Consider the following 21,585-nt stretch of genomic DNA (forward strand, 5'->3'; position numbering starts at 1 on the left):
CTCTCTCTCTCTGTCCCTCTCTCTCTCTCTGTCCCTCTCTCTCTCTGTCCCTCTCTCTCTCTCTGTCCCTCTCTCTCTCTCTGTCCCTCTCTCTCTCTGTCCCTCTCTCTCTCCCTCTCCCTCTCTGTCCCTCTCTCTCTCTGTCCCTCTCTCTCTCTGTCCCTCTCTCTCTCTGTCCCTCTCTCTCTCTGTCCCTCTCTCTCTCTGTCCCTCTCTCTCTCTCTGTCCCTCTCTCTCTCATCTGTCCCCTCTCTCTCTCTCTGTCCCTCTCTCTCTCTCTGTCCCTCTCCTCTCTCTGTCCCTCTCTCTCTCTGTCCCTCTCTCTCTCTCTGTCCCTCTCTCTCTCTCTGTCCCTCTCTCTCTCTCTGTCCCTCTCTCTCTCTCTGTCCCTCTCTCTCTCTCTGTCCCTCTCTCTCTCTCTGTCCCTCTCTCTCTCTGTCCCTCTCTCTCTCTGTCCCTCTCTCTCTCTGTCCCTCTCTCTCTCTGTCCCTCTCTCTCTCTGTCCCTCTCTCTCTCTGTCCCTCTCTCTCTCTGTCCCTCTCTCTCTCTGTCCCTCTCTCTCTGTCCTCTCTCTCTCTGTCCCTCTCTCTCTCTCTGTCCTCTCTCTCTCTCTGTCCCTCTCTCTCTCTCTGTCCCTCTCTCTCTCTCTGTCCCTCTCTCTCTCTCTGTCCCTCTCTCTCTCTGTCCCTCTCTCTCTCTGTCCCTCTCTCTCTCTCTGTCCCTCTCTCTCTCTCTGTCCCTCTCTCTCTCTCTGTCCCTCTCTCTCTCTCTGTCCCTCTCTCTCTCTCTGTCCCTCTCTGCCTCTCTGTCCCTCTCTGCCTCTCCCTCTCTCTCTGTCCCTCTCTCTCTCTGTCTGCCTCTCCCTCTCTCTCTGCCTCTCGCGCTCTGCCTCTCCCTCTCTCTCTCTCTCTCTGTCTCTCTCTCTCTCTCTGTCCCTCTCTCTCTCTGTCCCTCTCCCTCTCTCTCTGCCGCTCATTTGTTAAGATTTGTACGCGTCAGGACTCCCGTGGCGCCTCGCGTACGTCGGACGGGAGAGACTTGCTACACCGGCAATTATTGCACGCATAGCAAGATCCCACAAACATCAGTGAATTGAATGACTACCTTTTTTTTTGGGTGATGTTCATTGGTTGTGGGTGGGATGTTTTCCCGGCCATGGGGGAAAACTCCCCTGTTCTTCCTCCAATAGTGGCCGTGGGATCTTTTATGCCCACCCGAGAGGGCATACGGGGGGGCCTCGGTTTAACGTCTCATGTGAAAGACGGCACCACCGACAGTGCGGCGCTCCCTCAGTACCGCCCCTCCGACAGTGCGGCGCTCCCTCAGTACCGCCCCTCCGACAGTGCGGCGCTCCCTCAGTACCGCCCCTCCGACAGTGCGGGGCTCCCTCAGTACCGCCCCTCCGACAGTGCGGCGCTCCCTCAGTACCGCCCCTCCGACAGTGCGGCGCTCCCTCAGTACCGTCCCTCCAACAGTGCGGGGCTCCCTCAGTACCGCCCCTCCGACAGTGCGGGGCTCCCTCAGTACCGCCCCTCCGACAGTGCGGCGCTCCCTCAGTACCGCCCCTCCGACAGTGCGGGGCTCCCTCAGTACCGCCCCTCCGACAGTGCGGCGCTCCCTCAGTACCGTCCCTCCGACAGTGCGGCCCTCCCTCAGTACCGCCCCTCCGACAGTGCGGCGCTCCCTCAGTACTGACCCTCCGACAGTGCGGCGCTCCCTCAGTACCGCCCCTCCGACAGTGCGGCGCTCCCTCAGTACCGCCCCTCCAACAGTGCGGCGCTCCCTCAGTACTGCCCCTCCGACAGTGCGGCGCTCCCTCAGTACTGCCCCTCCGACAGTGCGGCGCTCCCTCAGTACCCGCCCCTCTGACAGTGCGGCGCTCCCTCAGTACTGACCCTCCGACAGTGCGGCGCTCCCTCAGTACCGTCCCTCCAACAGTGCGGGGCTCCCTCAGTACTGCCCCTCCGACAGTGCGGCGCTCCCTCAGTACTGCCCCTCCGACAGTGCGGCGCTCCCTCAGTACTGCACTGGGAGTGTCAGCCTAGATTTTTGTGCTCAAGTCTCTGGAGTGAGGCTTGAACCCGTGACCTGCTGACTCCGAGGTGGGCGTGCAATCCGTAAAGAGGAACAGGAGGAGGCCATTCGGCCCCCTCGAGCCTGTTTCGCTAAACTCCCGACAAGTCAGTCAGCATCGATAAAGAGGCGAGATGGTTATGCCATTTCGGGTTCGTGCCTTCAATCACAACTGGAGGGAGTCTTCTCTTAGGCAGTCCCTCGGAACCGAGGATAACTTTGGAGAGAGTGCCACCAGCCCAGCCCAGCCCAGCCCAGCCAAGCTGATGCTTCTTGGCATTAATCCATCACTCAGTCGATCCCTTCGCTGCCCCTACCAGTTTGAAACGCGCTCCCCAAACGCAACCCACGTCCTGCTATCTGTGCATTCCGGTGATGTCACACTCTGGCTGCAGCGTCCATCTTGATGAGGGCGCAGCCATTTTGCCGACGTCACTTCCTGACCGCGATGTCCATTTTCGATGTCGCTTCCCGGCTGCTCGTCCGATGTGATTTGGAATTGTTAGCGTTCAGGCGGACATGGCGTAAAAACGTCAGGCGCCTGCTGATCTGAGGTTTGAAACCCAGTGTTCTCCAATGTCCTCCTTATAATGTCTCGTGTGTGACATAATAAAACTCACGACGCACTTGGTTCGAGTATAAAGCAAGGCTTTAATCAACTTGTTTCAGAACATGGAGGTCTAGTTGTACTTCACTAGTTCCTTGTCTTACAAAATGTCCCTGGACAAGCTGGGCCCACGCCCGAGTATTTATGCTCCTTGGACAACGCCACCAGCTGGCCGTCCAGTGTTATTTCATGAGTAGTTTCTTGATGATGATGAGATTTATAACAATGTGTGTGTGTGTGCTTCCTCCAACCCCGCTGCTCCTCCTCCGCTCATCCAGATCTCCAGCCTGGGGAAGATGGTCTCTCTCGTTCAGACAAAGCCAGTTCAGCCGGGAATGGTGACCGGTCAAGCGTCTCCGAACCCCGTCACGCAGTATATTCAGGTGCGAGCGCAACGTGCGCGTGTGTTTTGTTTTGAGGGGGGGAAGGATGCCGAGCAGTGCTAGGAATAAAGAACTTGCGTTTCTTTAGTGCATTTCACGCTCTCGGGGCCTCCTGAAATCCTTTACAGCCAATAAAGCTCTTCTGAAGTGTGGTCACTGTTGTAATGTAGGAAACGCGGCAGCCAATTTGCGCACAGCAAGCTCCCACAAACAACAATACGATGATGACCAGATTGTCTGTTTCTAGTGATGTTGGTTGAGGGATAACTATTGGGCCCAGGACACTGGGGAAAACTCCCCCCTGCTCTTTTTCGGAATAGTGCCATGGGATCTTTTACGTCCACCCGAGAGAGCAGACGGGGCCGCGGTTTAACGTCTCATCTGAAAGACGGCAACTCCGACAGTGCGGCGCTCCCTCAGTACCGCCCCTCCGACAGTGCGGCGCTCCCTCAGTACTGCCCCTCCGACAGTGCGGCGCTCCCTCAGTACCACCCCTCTGACAGTGCGGCGCTCCCTCAGTACCGGCCCTCCGACAGTGCGGCGCTCCCTCAGCACTGGCACCGGGGGAGTGACGGCCTGGATTATGGAGCTCGAGTCTCTGGAGTGGGGGCTCGAATCCACGACCTTGTGGCTCGGGCGAGAGTGAGACACACTTGAGCCACGAATGACACAAATAATCCACAGCTTATCTTTCTATTTGTGTCTGTCTCTCTTTCTCTGGCTGTCTCTTTGCCCCCCTTTCTTTCTTTCTCTAACCTTCTGCTGTAACTGTCCTTTAGTAATTCGGAGCCGCCCTCATTGGCATGGCAGCTGTCGGTCCAGTTCGATCTGATTTGCGCTGCCTGGGGCGGTTTTCAGTACGTTAACGGTTGTGTGTAAAGGCGAGGTGTCGCGGTTGTTTGGCCCACGGTCGGTTCTAACCTTGTGTTTCCTGGGGTTGGGCGTCGCAGACCAAAGGCCCCCTCCCCCCGGGGGCCACCATCCTGAAGCTGGTGACGTCGGGCGACGGGAAGCCCACCACCATCATCACCACCTCGCAGGCGGGAGGAGGGGCCGTGACCAAACCCACCATCCTGGGCATCAGCAGCGTCTCGCCCAGCGCCGCCAACAAACCGGGCACCACCACCATCATCAAGACCATCCCCGTGTCGGCGCTCATGGCGCAGCAGGGGGCGGCAGGTAATGGCGGGGAGCGAGTGGGGGGGCGGGGCCTGTCGAGTGGGGGGGGGCGGGGCCTGTCGAGTCGGGGGGCCTGTCGAGTGGGGGGCGGGGCCTGTCGAGTCGGGGGGCCTGTCGAGTGGGGGGGCGGGGCCTGTCAAGTGGGGGGGGGGGCTGGCGAGTGGGAGCGGCGGGGCCTGGCGAGTGGGGGCGGGGCCTGGCGGATGGGGGGCGGGGCCTGGCGGAATGGGGGGCGGGGCCTGGTAAACGGGGGGAGGGGCCTCGTCTCCGTTATTGGGCGGGGAGAGGGTTCCCTGTTTATGCCTCTAAAGCCCAGCTCGATCCTGCCCCTCCCGGCAAATCAGAGATGAAGCGAGGAGGCCTCTGCTTGGTCTTGATTCTAATGGCGACGTCCTCAGATCCGTGCCTTTACCTTACAAACCACTCGAATCCACGTTTCTTTTAAATGCAGGAGTCACGAGCAATGCCGGGATGAAATCCCCAATCACCATCTTCACCACCAAGGTGATGACGGCGGGGACGGGCAGCCCGGCCAAGATCATCACCGCCATGCCAAAGATCAGCGGGGCAGCGGGCCAGCAAGGGCTGACGCAGGTCAGTGCGAGGGGTAACTGGGGAGGGGGGGGGATTGACATGCGAGGTGCTGCTCAGCGAATGGACCATGCACATACTCGGTGAATCGTGTTGGAGCCGAGCGAGACGCAAGATTCATCGATTCACCCAGCACAGGAGGAGGCCGTTCGGCCCATCGTGCCTGTGCCGGCTCTTTGAACGAGCTCTCCAATTAGTCCCACTCCCCCCTGCTCTTTCCCCACAGCCCGGCACATTTTTCCCCTTCGTGTATTTATCCAATCCCCCTTTTGAAAGTTACTATTGAATCTGCTCCCACCGCCCTTTCAGGCAGCGCATTCCAGATCACAACAACTCGCTGCGGAAAAACATTCTCCTCATCTCCCCTCTGGTTCTTTTGCCGATTCTCTTCAATCTGTGTCCGCTGGTTACCGACCCTCCTGCCACTGGAAACAGTTTCTCAAAATCCTCTGTAATTTTAACCACCTCCATTTAATCTGCTCTCAACCATCTACAAGAAGAAATGGGGAAACTAGATAAACGCATGAGAAGTTATGCTGAAACTTTATAAAGCGCTGGTTAGGCTACAACTGGAGTATTGCGTTTAGTTCTGGTCACCACACTTTAGGAAGGATGTGAAGGCCCTTGAGAGGGTGCAGAGGAGATTTACCAGAATGGTTCCGGGGATGGGGGATCTTAGCTACAAGGACAGGTTGGAGAAGCTGGATTTGTTTTCATTAGAGCAAAGGAGGTTGAGGGGTGATTTGATCGAGGTGTACAAAATTATGACGGGTTTGGATAGGCTGGACGGGGAAAGGCTGTTCCCACTAGTTGACGGTACAAGGACTAGGGGACACAGATTTAAGGTTTTGGGCAAGAGATACAGGGGGGATGTGAGGAAAACCTTTCTTTACGCAGCGAGTGGTGAGGACCTGGAACTCGCTGCCGACGGAAGTGATGGAAGCGGAGACACTCAATGTTTTCAAGGGGAGACTGGATAGGCACTCGAGGGAAATAAACTCGCAGGAATACGGGGATAGAGCGGGGGAGTGGGACTGACTGGATTGCTCTACAGAGAGCCGGCACGGACTCGATGGGCTGAATGGCCTCCTTCTGTGCCGTTGTGACTGAGGGAGAAAGGGACAGAAGGATGTGGTGAATGGGGCGAGATGAGGTAGCGGAGGGAGGAGGCTGGTGTGGAGCATAAACGTCGGTCTAGACTGCTGTATATTCTATCAGGTCACCCCCCCCCCCCCCCAGACTTCTCCCTGCCAGAGAAAAGAGGCCCAACTTGTTCAATCTGTCCTGATCATAGAAACATAGGAGATAGCAGCAGGAGTCGGCCATTCGGCCCCTCGAGCCTGCTCCGTCATTCAATGAGATCATGGCTGATCATCCAAATTCAGTACCCTGTCCCTGCCTTCTCCCCATACCCCTTGATCCCTTTAGCCTTGAGAAATATATCCAACTCCTTCTTGAATATATTTAATGTATTGGCCTCTACTGCCTTGTGTGGTAGAGAATTCCACAGGTTCACCACTCTCTGGGTGAAGAAATTCCTCCTCATCTCAGTCATAAATGGCTTACCCCTTATCCTTAGACTGTGACCCCTGGTTCTGGACTCCCCCGCCATCGGGAACATCCTTCCTGCATCTAGTCTGTCTAGTCCTGTTAGAATTTTATAAGTTTCAATGAGATCCCCTCTCATTTCTTCTAAACTCCAGCGAGTATAAGCCCAATCGACCCAATCTCTCCTCATACGTCATTCCTGCCATCCCAGGTATCAGCCTGGTGAATCTTCGCTGCACTCCCTCCGTGGCAAGAACATCCTTCCTCAGATAAGGCGACCAAAACTGCACACAATACACAAGGTGTGGTCTCACCAAGGCCCTGTACAACTGCAGTTATAACCTCGGTTGTGGTACCGCACTGGGAGTGTCTGGCCCGGATTTCTGTGCTCGAGTCTGTGGAGTGAGGAGGGAGACTCGAACCCACAACCTTCGGACTCGGGAGGTGAGAGTGCGAAACTCGCTGATCCACGGCCGACACGTCATGAATATTGCTGTTTGTGCGGGGGGGGGGAGGAGGAAGGGATTAATGTGCGGGCACTGATCGATATATATATTTTTTTAAATATCTGGGCAGGTGTTGCTGAAAGGAGCCCCTGGGCAGCCCGGCACCATCCTTCGCACCGTCCCCGTCAGCGGGATGCGGTTGGTCACGCCTGTCACCGTGTCGGCAGTGAAACCGGCAGTCACCACGCTGGTGGTCAAGGGGACGACAGGTACGTTCAGTGGCCGGAAACGGCGGCGGGTGTCGAATTAGCGGCTCTGGCCTCGAAGCAAGGATTGTGGGGGGGCGGGGGATGGCAGGAATGGATAGGCACTCGAGGGGAAATCCTCGGGTAGCAGGAATGACGTATGAAGAGAGATTGTGTCGATTAGGCTTATACTCGCTGGAGTTTAGAAGAATGAGAGGGGATCTCATTGAAACTTATAAAATTCTAACAGGACTAGACAGACTAGATGCAGGAAGGATGTTCCTGATGGCGGGGGAGTCCAGAACCAGGGGTCACAGTCTAAGGATAAGGGGTAAGCCATTTAGTGTATAATGCAGTATAATGTGGATAAATGTGAGGTTATCTACTTCGGTGGCAAAAACAGGAAGACAGATTATTATCTGAACGGCAATAGATTGGGAAAAGGGGAAGTGCAACGAGACCTGGGTGTCCTTGTGCACCAGTCGCTGAAGGTAAGCATGCAGGTGCAGCAGGCGGTTAAGAAGGCAAATGGTATGCTGGCCTTCATAGTGAGAGGATTCGAGTACAGGAACAAGGATGTCTTGCTGCAGTTGTACAGGGCCTTGGTGAGACCACACATTGAGTATTGTGTGCAGTTTTGGTCACCTTACCTGAGGAAAGATGTTCTTGCCATGGAGGGAGTGCAGCGAAGATTCACCAGACTGATACCTGGGATGGCAGGAATGACGTATGAGGAGAGATTGGGTCAATTGGGCTTATAGTCACTGGAGTTTAGAAGAATGAGAGGGGATCTCATTGAAACTTATAAAATTCTAACAGGACTAGACAGACTAGATGCAGGAAGGATGTTCCCGATGGTCGGGGGAGTCCAGAGCCAGGGGTCACAGTCTAAGGATAAGGGGTAAACCATTTAGGACAGAGATGAGGAGGAATTTCTTCACCCAGAGAATGGTGAACCTGTGGAATTCTCTACCACAGAAGGCAGTTGAGGCCAATTCATTAAATATATTCAATAAGGAGTTAGATATATTTCTTAAGGCTAAAGGGATATGGGGAGAAAGCAGGGACAGGGTACTGAATTTGGATGATCAGCCATGATCTCATTGAATGGCGGAGCAGGCTCGAGGGGCCGAATGGCCGACTCCTGCTCCTGTGTAACAGGCTCGAGGGGCTGAACGGCCTCCTGTTCCTAATGTAACAGGCTCGAGGGGGCTGAACAGCCTCCTCCTGTTCCTAATGTAACAGGCTCGAGGGGCTGAACGGCCTCCTCCTGTTCCTAATGCAACAGGCTCGAGGGGCTGAACGGCCTCCTCCTGTTCCTGTGTAACAGGCTCGAGGGGCTGAATGACCTCCTCCTGTTCCTAATGAAACAGGCTCGAAGGGCTAAATGGCCTCCTCCTGTTCCTATATTCCTTTCGTCGACACAGAAACAGAGGGACACTGCCAGAAACAGAAGCTTGACAGAATAGAATCGGTCCGTAAAGTGCTTGTACGTTGTTCCAGGGCAGTGTTGTGTTGCTTCAGTCGGGTTCTGACCAGCAGCTGGCGCTCTGGATGAAAGCCGAGTCTGTGTCTCTCTCGTGGTGTGCGGATGATGCGCCTTGCAATTGAGAGCAGATTTTTCATTTAATTACAATTAAGAGACTGCAGGAGAAGCCCACAGTTTTTATTTAATCCTCGGGTCGCAGGCACGGCGGGGATTATTGAAAGAAATGAAGAACCTGCATTTCTCCGGCGTCTTTCGCCACCTCAGGACGTCCCAAAGCGCTTCACACCCAAAGAACTACTTTTTTTTGAAGCGTGGTCACTGTTGTAATGTAGGAAACGCGGCAGCCAATTTGCGCACAGCAAGCTCCCACTAACAGCAATGTGATAATGACCAGATCATCTGTTTTAGTGATGTTGGTTGAGGGATAAATATCAGCCCCAGAAAACCGGGGAGAACTCCCCCCCCCCCCCCCCCCCCCCTGCTCTTCTTCGAATAGTAGCCGTGGGATCTTTTGCATCCACCTGAGAGGACTCAGTTTAATGTCTCATCTGAAAGATGGACCATCCGACAGTGCGGCGCTCCCTCAGTACCGCCCCCCGACAGTGCGGCGCTCCCTCAGTACCGCCCCTGCGACAGTGCGGCGCTCCTTCAGTACCGCCCCTCCGACAGTGCGGCGCTCCCTCAGTACCGCCCCTCCGACAGTGCGGCGCTCCCTCAGTACCGCCCCTCCGACAGTGCGGCGCTCCCTCAGTACCGCCCCTCCGACAGTGCGGCGCTCCCTCAGTACCGCCCCTCCGACAGTGCGGCGCTCCCTCAGTACCGCCCCTCCGACAGTGCGGCGCTCCCTCAGTACCGCCCCTCCGACAGTGCGGCGCTCCCTCAGTACCGCCCCTCCGACAGTGCGGCGCTCCCTCAGTACCGCCCCTCCGACAGTGCGGCGCTCCCTCAGTACCGCCCCTCCGACAGTGCGGCGCTCCCTCAGTACCGCCCCTCCGACAGTGCGGCGCTCCCTCAGTACCGCCCCTCCGACAGTGCGGCGCTCCCTCAGTACCGCCCCTCCGACAGTGCGGCGCTCCCTCAGTACCGCCCCTCCGACAGTGCGGCGCTCCCTCAGTACCGCCCCTCCGACAGTGCGGCGCTCCCTCAGTACCGCCCCTCCGACAGTGCGGCGCTCCCTCAGTACCGCCCCTCCGACAGTGCGGCGCTCCCTCAGTACCGCCCCTCCGACAGTGCGGCGCTCCCTCAGTACCGCCCCTCCGACAGTGCGGCGCTCCCTCAGTACCGCCCCTCCGACAGTGCGGCGCTCCCTCAGTACCGCCCCTCCGACAGTGCGGCGCTCCCTCAGTACCGCCCCTCCGACAGTGCGGCGCTCCCTCAGTACCGCCCCTCCGACAGAGCGGCGCTCCCTCAGTACCGCCCCTCCGACAGTGCGGCGCTCCCTCAGTACCGCCCCTCCGACAGTGCGGTGCACCCTCAGTACCGCCCCTCCGACAGTGCGGCGCTCCTTCAGTACCGCCCCTCCGACAGTGCGGCGCTCCCTCAGTACCGCCCCTCCGACAGTGCGGTGCACCCTCAGTACCGCCCCTCCGACAGTGCGGCGCTCCCTCAGTACCGCCCCTCCGACAGTGCGGCGCTCCCTCAGTACCGCCCCTCCGACAGTGCGGCGCTCCCTCAGTACCGCCCCTCCGACAGTGCGGCGCTCCCTCAGTACCGCCCCTCCGACAGTGCGGCGCTCCCTCAGTACCGCCCCTCCGACAGAGCGGCGCTCCCTCAGTACCGCCCCTCCGACAGTGCGGCGCTCCCTCAGTACCGCCCCTCCGACAGTGCGGTGCACCCTCAGTACCGCCCCTCCGACAGTGCGGCGCTCCTTCAGTACCGCCCCTCCGACAGTGCGGCGCTCCCTCAGTACCGCCCCTCCGACAGTGCGGCGCTCCCTCAGTACTGCCCCTCCGACAGTGCGGCGCTCCCTCAGTACTGCCCCTCCGACAGTGCGGCGCTCCCTCAGTACCGCCCCTCCGACAGTGCGGCGCTCCCTCAGTACCGCCCCTCCGACAGTGCGGCGCTCCCTCAGTACCGCCCCTCCGACAGTGCGGCGCTCCCTCAGTACTGCCCCTCCGACAGTGCGGCGCTCCCTCAGTACCGCCCCTCCGACAGCGCGGCGCTGCCTCAGCACTAGCACCGGGGGAGTGTCAGCCTGGATTTTGTGCTCAAGTCTCTGGAGTGGGGCTCGAGCCTTCTGACTCGGGCGAGAGAGCGACCCACTGATCCACAGTTGACACCGTGAATATTAACTTAACTTTGAGCGAACTTTGCCCCTGTTTACTGAACATCGATGAGACATAGCTAATTGCGAGTCCCCGAGTGTGAACCACTCAATTTACCCCGAGTACGGAGCCCCACCCCCTTTATATTGACCAACCAGCCTTGCTTAGATTGTGCAGATAAAATGGACCGCGGCATCCATTTTGAAAGACAAGGAGCGAGCGGCCGCCATTTTGATCTAGGGCCGTTTCACAATAATACGGTCACTTTGGGGGCTCGCAGAGCTTTCGGGGCGGGGGGTGCATTGCCATTTTGACAACACCCCCACCCACCCTCATGGTCGCTTTAACTCTTGCCGCTCGCACCTTGCAGGCGTGACCACGCTGGGCACCATGACGGGCTCCGTGGGAGGAGGCGCGACCGTCGGCGCCACCAGCCTCGCCGGCACCATGGGCACCTTCTCCAGCCAGCTGATCAACCAGGCAGTCATCACCGTCTCTGCCGCGCAGCCCGGCCTGGCGGGAGCGAGCAGCCTCACCGCCACCACGCCCACCATCGCCATGCAGGTAACGTCGGGCTCCAGCCGTGCGTTAGTGGTTAGCGTGAGAGTACAGCAATGTGATCATGACCAGATATTCTTTACTGATGTTGGTTGAGGGAAAAATATTGGCCCCGGGACTCCGGAGAGTACTCTCCCCCTGCTCTTCTTCCAATAGTGGCCGTGGGATCTTTCACATCCACCTGAGAGAGCAGACGAGGGCCTCAGTTTAACATCTCATCCGAAAGACGGCCCCTCCGACAGTGCGGTGCTTCCTCAGTACCGCCCCTCCGACAGTGCGGCGCTCCCTCAGTACCGCCCCTCCGACAGTGCAGCGCTCCCTCAGTACCGCCCCTCCGACAGTGCAGCGCTCCCTCAGTACCGCCCCTCCGACAGTGCGGCGCTCCCTCAGTACCCACTCTCCTACAGTGCTGCGCTCCCTCAGTACTGCACTGGGAGTGTAGCCCTGAATTATGTGTGTGGGTCTCTGGAGTGGGGCTCGAGACCACGACCTTCTGACTCGGAGGCGAGAGAGAGATTTACTAATGAAACTGGCAGATTTATTGAATTCAATTTCACAACTTGCCACAGTGAGCTCGGGGGGCCAGTGGGTCCAGTAACCATAGCTGCTACTCCCTGTACTGGCAGTAACACACTCTCTTGTCTAGGCTCACCAGGAATGACCACTTGAGCATGGCTCTGGAGGGTGACCTGTTACCTCAGCCCGCCAAGGCGTAGGGTGTGAGGAATATTGATGGAGGGGGCGAGGGAGCACGCCAGTGTGTCCCATGACCACCCCCATGAGGTGACGTATTCTCGGCTCCAGTAGCTTGACCGAAATCCTAGTTACCTCCAGGCTCGACTGGTTACCTCCAGCCTCCCACCCTCCGTATCCTAACTCGCACCGAGTCCCGTTCACCCATCACCCTCTGTGCTCACTGACCTACATTGGCTCCCGGTCCGGCAATGCCTCGATTTCAAAATTCTCCATCCTCGTCTTCACATCCCTCCATGGCCTCCTCGCCCCCACCTTCCTATCTCTGTAACCCCCTCCAGCCCCTACAACCCTCCCGAGATCTCTGCGCTCCTCCAATTCTGGCCTCTCGTGCATCCCCCGATTTCCATCACTCCACCACTGGCGACCGCGCCAGGACCCCAAGCTTTGGAATTCCCTCCCTAAACCTCTCCGCCTTTAAGACACTCCTTAAAACCGACCTCTTTGGCCAAGCTTTTGGTCACTAGTCCCTAATACCTCGTGTGGCTCAGTTTTGATTTTTATTTAGCAAAACACCATTTATATAACGATTTTTACTACGCTAAAGCGTGACATAAATGCTAAATAACAACAGAAAACGCTGGGAAAAACTCAGCAGGCCAGGGCAGCATCTGTGGAGAGAGAAACAGAGTCAATGTTTCAGGTCGATGACCCTTCGTCAGAACTAGAAAAAAAGCAGGAAAGGGAACAGATTTTAATGCAAGTTGGGGGGCTGGGAAAAAGGGGGAGGGGATGAAAGAACAAAAGGGAAGGTCAGTGATAGGATAGAAAGCAGGAGAGATTAAGAGACATCGGCCCAGAAATTCGGGTCGGAGGCTTCCCGCGGGTGCAAGCCCCCGACCTGCACTGACCTAGCGCGCCGGCCGTTGTGCTGTGGGGCCGCGTGGGATTCCGATCCGGGGCCTGCTCCAGCTGCCGGCGCGCCGTGCTCGCGTATCCCGGGGCGCAGTTAGTTCGAAGCGTCCCCATGGATCACGTTGGCCGTGGAGAGCCAATCGGAGCAGGGAATCTCTATTCATGGATTTGACAGGAAGACCTGTCAAATCTATGAATACAATTCAGCCCCAAAACATCACTAAAACTTCAAATAAATGTTTTTTAAAAATCACATTTTTAAAATAAATATAAATTACATAAAATAACTATTTTAAACAATTTAAATTTTTGAAAAAATGAATTACAGTTTCGAACGGGGCTAAAAATAAACTTACTTTTCTTTAAAGTATTTAAAAATAATAAACCTGTGGGGGAAAAAATGTTTTAATTTTACTTAATTCACCACTTACCTTGTTAAAAGCAGGCCCTGCGACTGCTTTATAAAAGCATAGCTCCTGGAGAGTTACCCTCCCGGAGAAACCTGCAAAAAAAAAAAACGGAAGTTCCAGGCGTACGCGCTGCCTCTCTGGCGCACGCGTTCGACCTGTGAACCCCTTCCTTGAAGGGAACGGAAGTTCCGGTTTCCCGCGCATGCGCAGTGCGTGCGCGAGTCCGGCACTTTGGTTGGGCCGACGCGTGAGTACCCAGCGCGTACTCGCCCATGGGGACCCGAATTTCTGGGCCATCATGAAGAGATATTGAAGGCGAGAGGAGGCGGTAATGGGACCGGTAAAGGAACAGAGGATGGCTGTAGATGGAGTGTGAATAGCGCTGGCAGAATGAAAGACAGCGGCCATGTGGGAGGGAAGTAAAAAGGCCAAACAAAAAGTGAGGGGGGAAAATAATTAATTTAAAAAATGAGGTTATGATCTGAAAGTGTTGAACTCTATGTTGAGTCCAGAGGGCTGTAGAGTGCCGAATCGAAAGAGGATATAAATGCAAGTTGTTTGATGCATTTTTGTACCCACCGAAACGAGCCCCCAATTCGAGAGCTGTTGTTGTGTCCGTGTGACTGACCGACCGACCGACTGTGTTTTGTTCCCCACCCACTGCCTCCGATTCTAGCCCGTGTCTGAGGCCGCCCGCGTGACGCTGATTGCCGCGCCCGCCGGAGTGGAGGCAGCGTCGATCCAGGAGCTGCCGGTGACCATCCTGGCCTCGCCCACCGCCGAGCAGCCGGGGCACGGGCCCGAGGGCGGCCAGGCGGAGGGGCAGCTGGCGGGGGGCCAGCCGCTGGTCTGCTCCAACCCCCCCCACGAGACCTCGGAGACCAACACCACCAACACTGCCACCACAGTCACCGCCAACATGGGTGCCAACCAGGGTAAGGGTGCGTGGCGCGCGCCGGTGTTCAGAGCGCGTTTGAGGGGCGTGCTGTTCGAGCGGGTAAGGTAGGTGGCGTTGAACGAGATAAATGGCCAGTTAATCTGTTTTAGATGTTGGTTGAGGGATAAATATTGGCCCCAGGACACCGGGGAGAACTCCCCTCCCCCTGCTCTTCTTCCAATAGTGGCCGCGGGATCTTTTATGTCTCATCCAAAAGACGGCCCCTCCGACAGTGCGGCGCTCCCTCGGTACCGCCCCTCCGACAGAGCGGCGCTCCCTCGGTACCGCCCCTCCGACAGAGCGGCGCTCCCTCGGTACCGCCCCTCCGACAGTGCGGCGCTCCCTCGGTACCGCCCCTCCGACAGTGCGGCGCTCCCTCGGTACCGCCCCTCCGACAGTGCGGCGCTCCCTCGGTACCGCCCCTCCGACAGTGCGGCGCTCCCTCGGTACCGCCCCTCCGACAGTGCGGCGCTCCCTCGGTATCGCCCCTCCGACAGTGCGGCGCTCCCTCGGTACCGCCCCTCCGACAGTGCGGCGCTCCCTCGGTACCGCCCCTCCGACAGTGCGGCGCTCCCTCGGTACCGCCCCTCCGACAGTGCGGCGCTCCCTCGGTACCGCCCCTCCGACAGTGCGGCGCTCCCTCGGTACCGCCCCCCCGACAGTGCGGCTCCAAGTCGGATGCTGTGATGATGGGCGGGGGGGGGAGGTGAATCCGTGTCCTGCTCTCGGGTTCCATTGTCCTGTCGATCCGCTGCGATGAGCTTCCTCACCCCCACAAATACCTCCTCGTCTCTCCGCAGTCCAGCCACCGCCCACCAACGCCCAGGGGCTCCCGGAGACGGTCCACGGGGAAACGGCGACGGCGGGAACAACAAACACGGCGACCACGGTGTCAGCGGCGCAGAGCGGGGCCAACACCACGGTGACGCAGTCCACCCCGAGGCCCGGCCCCTCCATCCCGGTAAGAGAAAAAGTGAGTTCTCACAGCCAGAGTGCACCTGATCTGTAAACCGCCGGCTAACGTCCCGCTGGCACTTGTCCGCAATCCGGTCATGGCTGGGAGTCGGGTGCGCCACTTCTGTGGGAGCGTGGCTGGGAGAGCACAGTCCTGCTCGAGTCCCCCTCCCAAGCCCGCCTAACGTTGGCGCACCGTGGCAAAGGGGTGGAGACCGGGCCCCTCACGCGGACCGTGCCGGTGGATCCAGAGCCGTTCCTGCTCTCACTGCATCATTCAACACTGAAGGAGGCTTTCCGGCCCATCCGCCCAGTGCATGCCACTCCTTTCCTCCGACTCTTTGCAGAGAGTTGGCGCTGGAGCTGCTGTTAATTGAAAGCCTCCTTCAGGGGCCGAGATTGATTACAGGGCCAGCACCGCATGGAGAGAAGCTCGAGATGAAACGGGTACCGGGAAGACCGAGCAGTGGGAGAAGTACCACAGCTTTGAGGAGTCGGATATGAATGAATTAGAGCTGGAGATGGGGCATTGAGTCTTGACTCCAGCACAGTAAGAAGAGGGGTGAGAATTATGGAGCTACACCATAGGGACTCGGGCAGGTTACAGATACAGAGTAAAGCTCCCTCTACACTGGCCCATCAAACACTCCCAGGGCAGGTACAGCACGGGTTAGATACAGAGTAAAGCTCCCTCTACACTATTCCCATCAAACACTCCCAGGGCAGGTACAGCACGGGTTAGATACAGAGTAAAGCTCCCTCTTCACTGTCCCATCAAACACTCCCAGGGCAGGTACAGCACGGGTTAGATACAGAGTAAAGCTCCCTCTACACTGTCCCATCAAACACCCCCAGGGCAGGTACAGCACAGGTTAGATACAGAGTAAAGCTCCCTCTTCACTGTCCCATCAAACACTCCCAGGACAGGTACAGCACGGGTTAGATACAGAGTAAAGCTCCCTCTACACTGTCCCATCAAACACTCCCAGGGCAGGTACAGCATGGGTTAGATACAGAGTAAAGCTCCCTCTACACTGTCCCCATCAAACACTCCCAGGGCAGGTACAGCACGGGTTAGATACAGAGTAAAGCTCCCTCTACACTGTCCCATCAAACACTCCCAGGGCAGGTACAGCACGGGTTAGATACAGAATAAAGCTCCCTCTACACTGTCCCATCAAACACTCCCAGGGCAGGTACAGTACGGGTTAGATACAGAGTAAAGCTCCCTCTACACTGTCCCCATCAAACACTCCCAGGGCAAGTACAGCACGGGGTTAGATACAGAGTAAAGCTCCCTCTACACTGTCCCCATCAAACACTCCCAGGGCAGGTACAGCACGGGTTAGATACAGAGTAAAGCTCCCTCTACACTGTCCCATCAAACACTCCCAGGGCAGGTACAGCACGGGGTTAGATACAGAGTAAAGCTCCCTCTACACTGTCCCCATCAAACACTCCCAGGGGAGGTACAGCATGGGTTAGATACAGAGTAAAGCTCCCTCTACACTGTCCCCATCAAACACTCCCAGGGCAGGTACAGCACGGGTTAGATACAGAGTAAAGCTCCCTCTACACTGTCCCATCAAACACTCCCAGGGCAGGTACAGCACGGGTTAGATACAGAGTAAAGCTCCCTCTACACTGTCCCATCAAACACTCCCAGGGCAGGTACAGCACGGGTTAGATACAGAGTAAAGCTCCCTCTACACTGTCCCTCCAAACACTCCCAGGGCAGGTACAGCACGGGTTAGATACAGAGTAAAGCTCCCTCTACACTGTCCCATCAAACACTCCCAGGGCAGGTACAGCACGGGTTAGATACAGAGTAAAGCTCCCTCTACACTGTCCCATCAAACACTCCCAGGGCAGGTACAGCACGGGTTAGATACAGAGTAAAGCTCCCTCTACACTGTCCCATCAAACACTCCCAGGGCAGGTACAGCACGGGTTAGATACAGAGTAAAGCTCCCTCTACACTGTCCCATCAAACACTCCCAGGGCAGGTACAGCACGGGTTAGATACAGAGTAAAGCTCCCTCTACACTGTCCCTCCAAACACTCCCAGGGCAGGTACAGCACGGGTTAGATACAGAGTAAAGCTCCCTCTGCACTGTCCCATCAAACACTCCCAGGGCAGGTACAGCACGGGTTAGATACAGAGTAAAGCTCCCTCTACACTGTCCCATCAAACACTCCCAGGGCAGGTACAGCACGGGTTAGATACAGAGTAAAGCTCCCTCTACACTGTCCCATCAAACACTCCCAGGGGCGGTTGTTCTCCCAAGCCGGAAACGCCCATATTGTAGATCAGGTTTGAGGTGTGACCTGTTTTTTGATGGCCTGTGTCATTGATGGTAATTTTCCTTTTGCTCTTCACCCCCTTGCCCCCGTTTCAGAGCGTCTCGTCCATATCCGAGGGCACCAACGTCACGACGACGACGGACCAGCCCACCACCTCGACGGGCGAGCAGGGGTCGGCCCCGGTCCCAGCCCCCGAACCCCCACAGCCCGCGGGCGGGGAGCCGCCCCCCGGGGCAGCCGAGCCCGAGCCCCTCCCGCAGATGGACCCCGAGCAGCTGACCCCGCCCCAGGAGCTGATGGCGGAGCCGCTGGCCGGCCAGGGGGAGCTGACGGGGCTGACGCCCGAGGAGCTGGCGGTGACGGCGGCGGCGGAGGCCGCGGAGCAGGCGGCGGTCTCGGAGGAGGTGCAGGCTCTGGCCCTGCAGGCAGTGCTACAGGCTGCCCACCAAGCCGCAATGGGTAGGTACGGCCGACTGCCTCGCGGGGATGGACTCGCGTTTCTCCAGCGCCTTTCACCACCTCTGGACGTCCCAAAGCGCTTGACAACCAGTGAAGGACTTTTTTGAAGTGTAGTCACTGTTGTCGTTGACGTAAGAAACTATTAGGCACTTGGTCTAAGCGTTAAACAAAGCTTTAATCAACTGTTTTACAACATGGAGGTCTAGTTGTGTCCTTCACTAGTTCCTGTTGATGAATGTCCTGAGCAAGCTGGGCCCGTGCCTGAGTATTTATACTCTCCCTGGACAGCGCCACCAGCAGGCTGCTCAGTATTATTTCATAAGTCATTTCCACATGAATGACTTGATTCATGTCAGTCGATGTCGTTTTCTTAGGCAGTCCCTCGGGAACCGAGGATGACTTACTTCCACATTAAAAATGAATTCTCAGGTGACTGATGCGTCCAATTCGGGACCTACAGTCTCTGTCACAGGTGGGGCAGATGGTGGTTGAAGGGGCGGGTGGGTGGGGTGCTTGGGTTGACGTGCGCTCCTCCCGCTGCCTGCGCTCAGCTTCCGCTTGCTCCCGGCGAAGAGACTCGAGGTGTTTGGCGCCTTCCCAGATGCTTCTCCTCCACTTTGTGCGGTCTTGGGCCAGGGATTCTCAGGTGTCGGTGGGGATGTTGCACTTTTTCAAGGAGGCTTTGAGGGTGTCCTTGAAGCGTTTCCTCTGCCCACCTGGGGCTCTCTTGCCGTGTCGGAGCTCCGAGTAGAGCGCTTGTTTTGGGAGTCTCGTATCGGGCATGCGGACAATGTGACCCGTCCATCGGAGCTGATCAAGCGTGGTCAAAGCTTCGATGCTGGGGATGTTGGCCTGAGCGAGAACACTGACGTTGGTGCGCCTATCCTGCCAATGGATTTGCAGGATCTTGCGGAGGCAGCGTTGGTGGTACCTCTCCAGTGCTTTGAGGTGCCTGCTGTACATGGTCCATGTCTCTGAAGAATACAGCAGGGCGTGTATCACTAAGGGGGGCTTTTGGCAGTTACAAAAGACTAAAGACGGAGGAAGCCCTAGAGGAGTATAAAAAGTGCAGGGGCATACTTAAAAAAGAAATTAGGAGGGCGAGGAGGGGCCATTAAATAACACTGGCGAGCAAAATAAAGGAAAATCCTAAGATGTTTTATAAGTATATTAAGGGCAAGAGGATAACCAGGGAAAGGGAAGGGCCCATTAGGGACCACAGTGGCAATCTGTATGTAGAGCCAGATGATGTAGGCGGGGTTTTAAATGAATTTTTTGCATCTGTGTTCACTATGGAGAAAGACGATGTAGACATAGAAATCGGGCAAGGGGACTGTGAACATATTAGCATCGAGAGGGAGGAGGTACTAGTGGTTTTAGCAGGCCAAAAAGTGGATAAATCCCCAGGCCCGGACGAGATGTATCCCAGGCTGTTGTGTGAGGCAAAGGAGGAGATTGCAGGGGCTCTGACACAAATTTTCAGAACCTCTCTGGCCACAGGGGATGTACCAGAGGACTGGAGAACAGCTAACGTAGTACCATTATTCAAGAAGGGTAGCAGGGATAAACCAGGGAATTACAGGCCAGTGAGCCTAACATCTGTGGTAGGGAAATTATTGGAAAAAATTCTGAGGTACAAAATTAGTCTCCACTTGGGAGAGGCAAGGATTAATCGGGGATAGTCAGCATGGCTTTGTCAAGGGTAAATCATGCCTGACCAATCTGATTGAATTTTTCGAGGGGGTGACTAGGTGTGTGGATGAGGGAAATGCTGTGGATGTGGTTTACATGGATTTCAGTAAAGCTTTTGACAAAGTCCCGCATAGGAGACTGGTCAAGAAGGTAAGAGCCCATGGGATCCAGGGGGTCTTGGCGCGTTGGATCCTAAACTGGCTGAGTGGCAGGAGGCAGAGGGTGATGGTCGAAGGTTGCTTTTGTGACTGGAAGCCTGTGTCCAGTGGGGTACCTCAGGGATCGGTGCTGGGTCCCTTATTGTTTGTGATCTACATTAATGATTTGGATGAGAATGTAAAAGGTATGATCAGTAAGTTCGCAGATGACACGAAAATTGGTGGGGTGGTAAATTGCGAGGAGGAAAGCCTCAGGCTACAGGACGATATAAACAGGTTGGTCAGATGGACGGAAAAGTGGCAAATGGAATTTAACCCTGAAAAGTGCGAGGTGATGCATTTTGGACGGACAAACAAGGCAAGGGAATACACAATGAGTGGTAGGACCCTAGGAAGTACAGAGGGACCTTGGTGTACATGTACATAGATCCCTGAAGGCAGCGGAACAGGTAGATAAGGTGGTTAAAAAGGCATATGGGATACTTGCCTTCATTAGCCGAGGCATAGAATATAAGAGCAGGGAGGTTATGATGGAGCTGTACAAAACGCTGGTGAGGCCACAGCTGGAGTACTGTGTGCAGTTCTGGTCGCCTCACTATAGGAAGGATGTGATTGCTTTGGAGAGGGTGCAGAGAAGATTCACCAGGATGCTACCTGGGATGGAGCGCCTCAGCTATGAAGAAAGACTAAACAGGCTGGGGTTGTTTTCCTTGGAGCAAAGAAGGCTGAGGGGGGACCTGATTGAGGTGTACAAAATGATGAGGGGCATAGATAGGGTAGATAAAGAGGAACTTTTCCCCTTAGTAGGGGGGTCAATAACAAGGGGGCATAGATTCAAGGTAAGGGGCAGGAGGTTTAGAGGGGATTTGAGGAGGAACTTTTTCACCCAGAGGGTGGTTGGAATCTGGAACTCACTGCCTGAAAGGGTGGTAGAGGCAGGAACCCTCATAACATTCAAGAAGCATTTGGATGAGCACTTGAAATGCCATTGCATACAAGGCTATGGACCAAATGCTGGAAAATGGGATTAGACTGGACAGGGATTGATGGACGGCGCAGACACGATGGGCCGAAGGGCCTCTTTCTGTGCTGTATAACTCTATGACTGCTCTGTAGACCATGAGCTTGGTGCTGGGTTTGAGGTCCTGGTCTCCACCCACCATCTGTTCTTTAGGTCGCGAGTGTTTTGTTGGACCTCGGCCTTCAGGTGTTTGTAGAGCTGCTTTCTTGCTCTCGAGTTCTGTTGCTGTTTCCAGATCAGGAATGCCTTGTGCTTGTGGCTTATCAGCTCCTGGATCTCCTGGTCATTCTCATCGAACCAGTCTTGGTGTTTCCTGGTCGAGTGACCGAGCGTCTCTTCACAGGTGCTGATTATGGAGGCCTCGAGTGCAGACCAGGCGCTGTGGACACTCTGTGTCTCTGCATCACTGGGAGTCGTCAGGTTGTTTGTGAGGCGCAGGCTGAATAGGGCTTTCTTAGCGGGGTCTTTGAGTGCTGCAGCGTTGATTTTCCTGCGGCATTGTTTCTGTTGCCGCTGCTGTTTTGGGGCTACATTGATGGAGATGACAGAGCGGATTAGGCGGTGGTCTGTCCAGCAGTCGTCGGGTCCTGTCACGGCGCGGGTGATGCGGACGTCCTTGCGGTCCCTCGCTCGGACGATGACGTAGTCCAGCAGATGTC

At 56.4% G+C, this 21,585-nt stretch overlaps 1 protein-coding gene across 1 annotated transcript in view; it reads left to right on the forward strand.

Annotated features, from left to right (window-relative positions):
* LOC147086673 (host cell factor 1-like) overlaps positions 1-21,585 on the forward strand; it is a 95,384-nt gene that overhangs the window by 42,417 nt on the left and 31,382 nt on the right. Inside the window, 8 exon segments of the mRNA XM_085978297.1 lie at positions 2,959-3,063; positions 4,014-4,242; positions 4,694-4,836; positions 6,958-7,096; positions 11,196-11,389; positions 14,078-14,336; positions 15,139-15,299; positions 17,692-18,055. Of these exon segments, the coding sequence (XP_085834423.1) occupies positions 2,959-3,063; positions 4,014-4,242; positions 4,694-4,836; positions 6,958-7,096; positions 11,196-11,389; positions 14,078-14,336; positions 15,139-15,299; positions 17,692-18,055 (1,594 nt within the window).

The sequence above is a fragment of the Somniosus microcephalus genome, unplaced genomic scaffold (assembly GCF_052327205.1).
Source record: "Somniosus microcephalus isolate GS21.2 unplaced genomic scaffold, FLI_Smic_1.0 unresolved_chr7, whole genome shotgun sequence".
Lineage (NCBI taxonomy): Eukaryota > Metazoa > Chordata > Chondrichthyes > Squaliformes > Somniosidae > Somniosus > Somniosus microcephalus.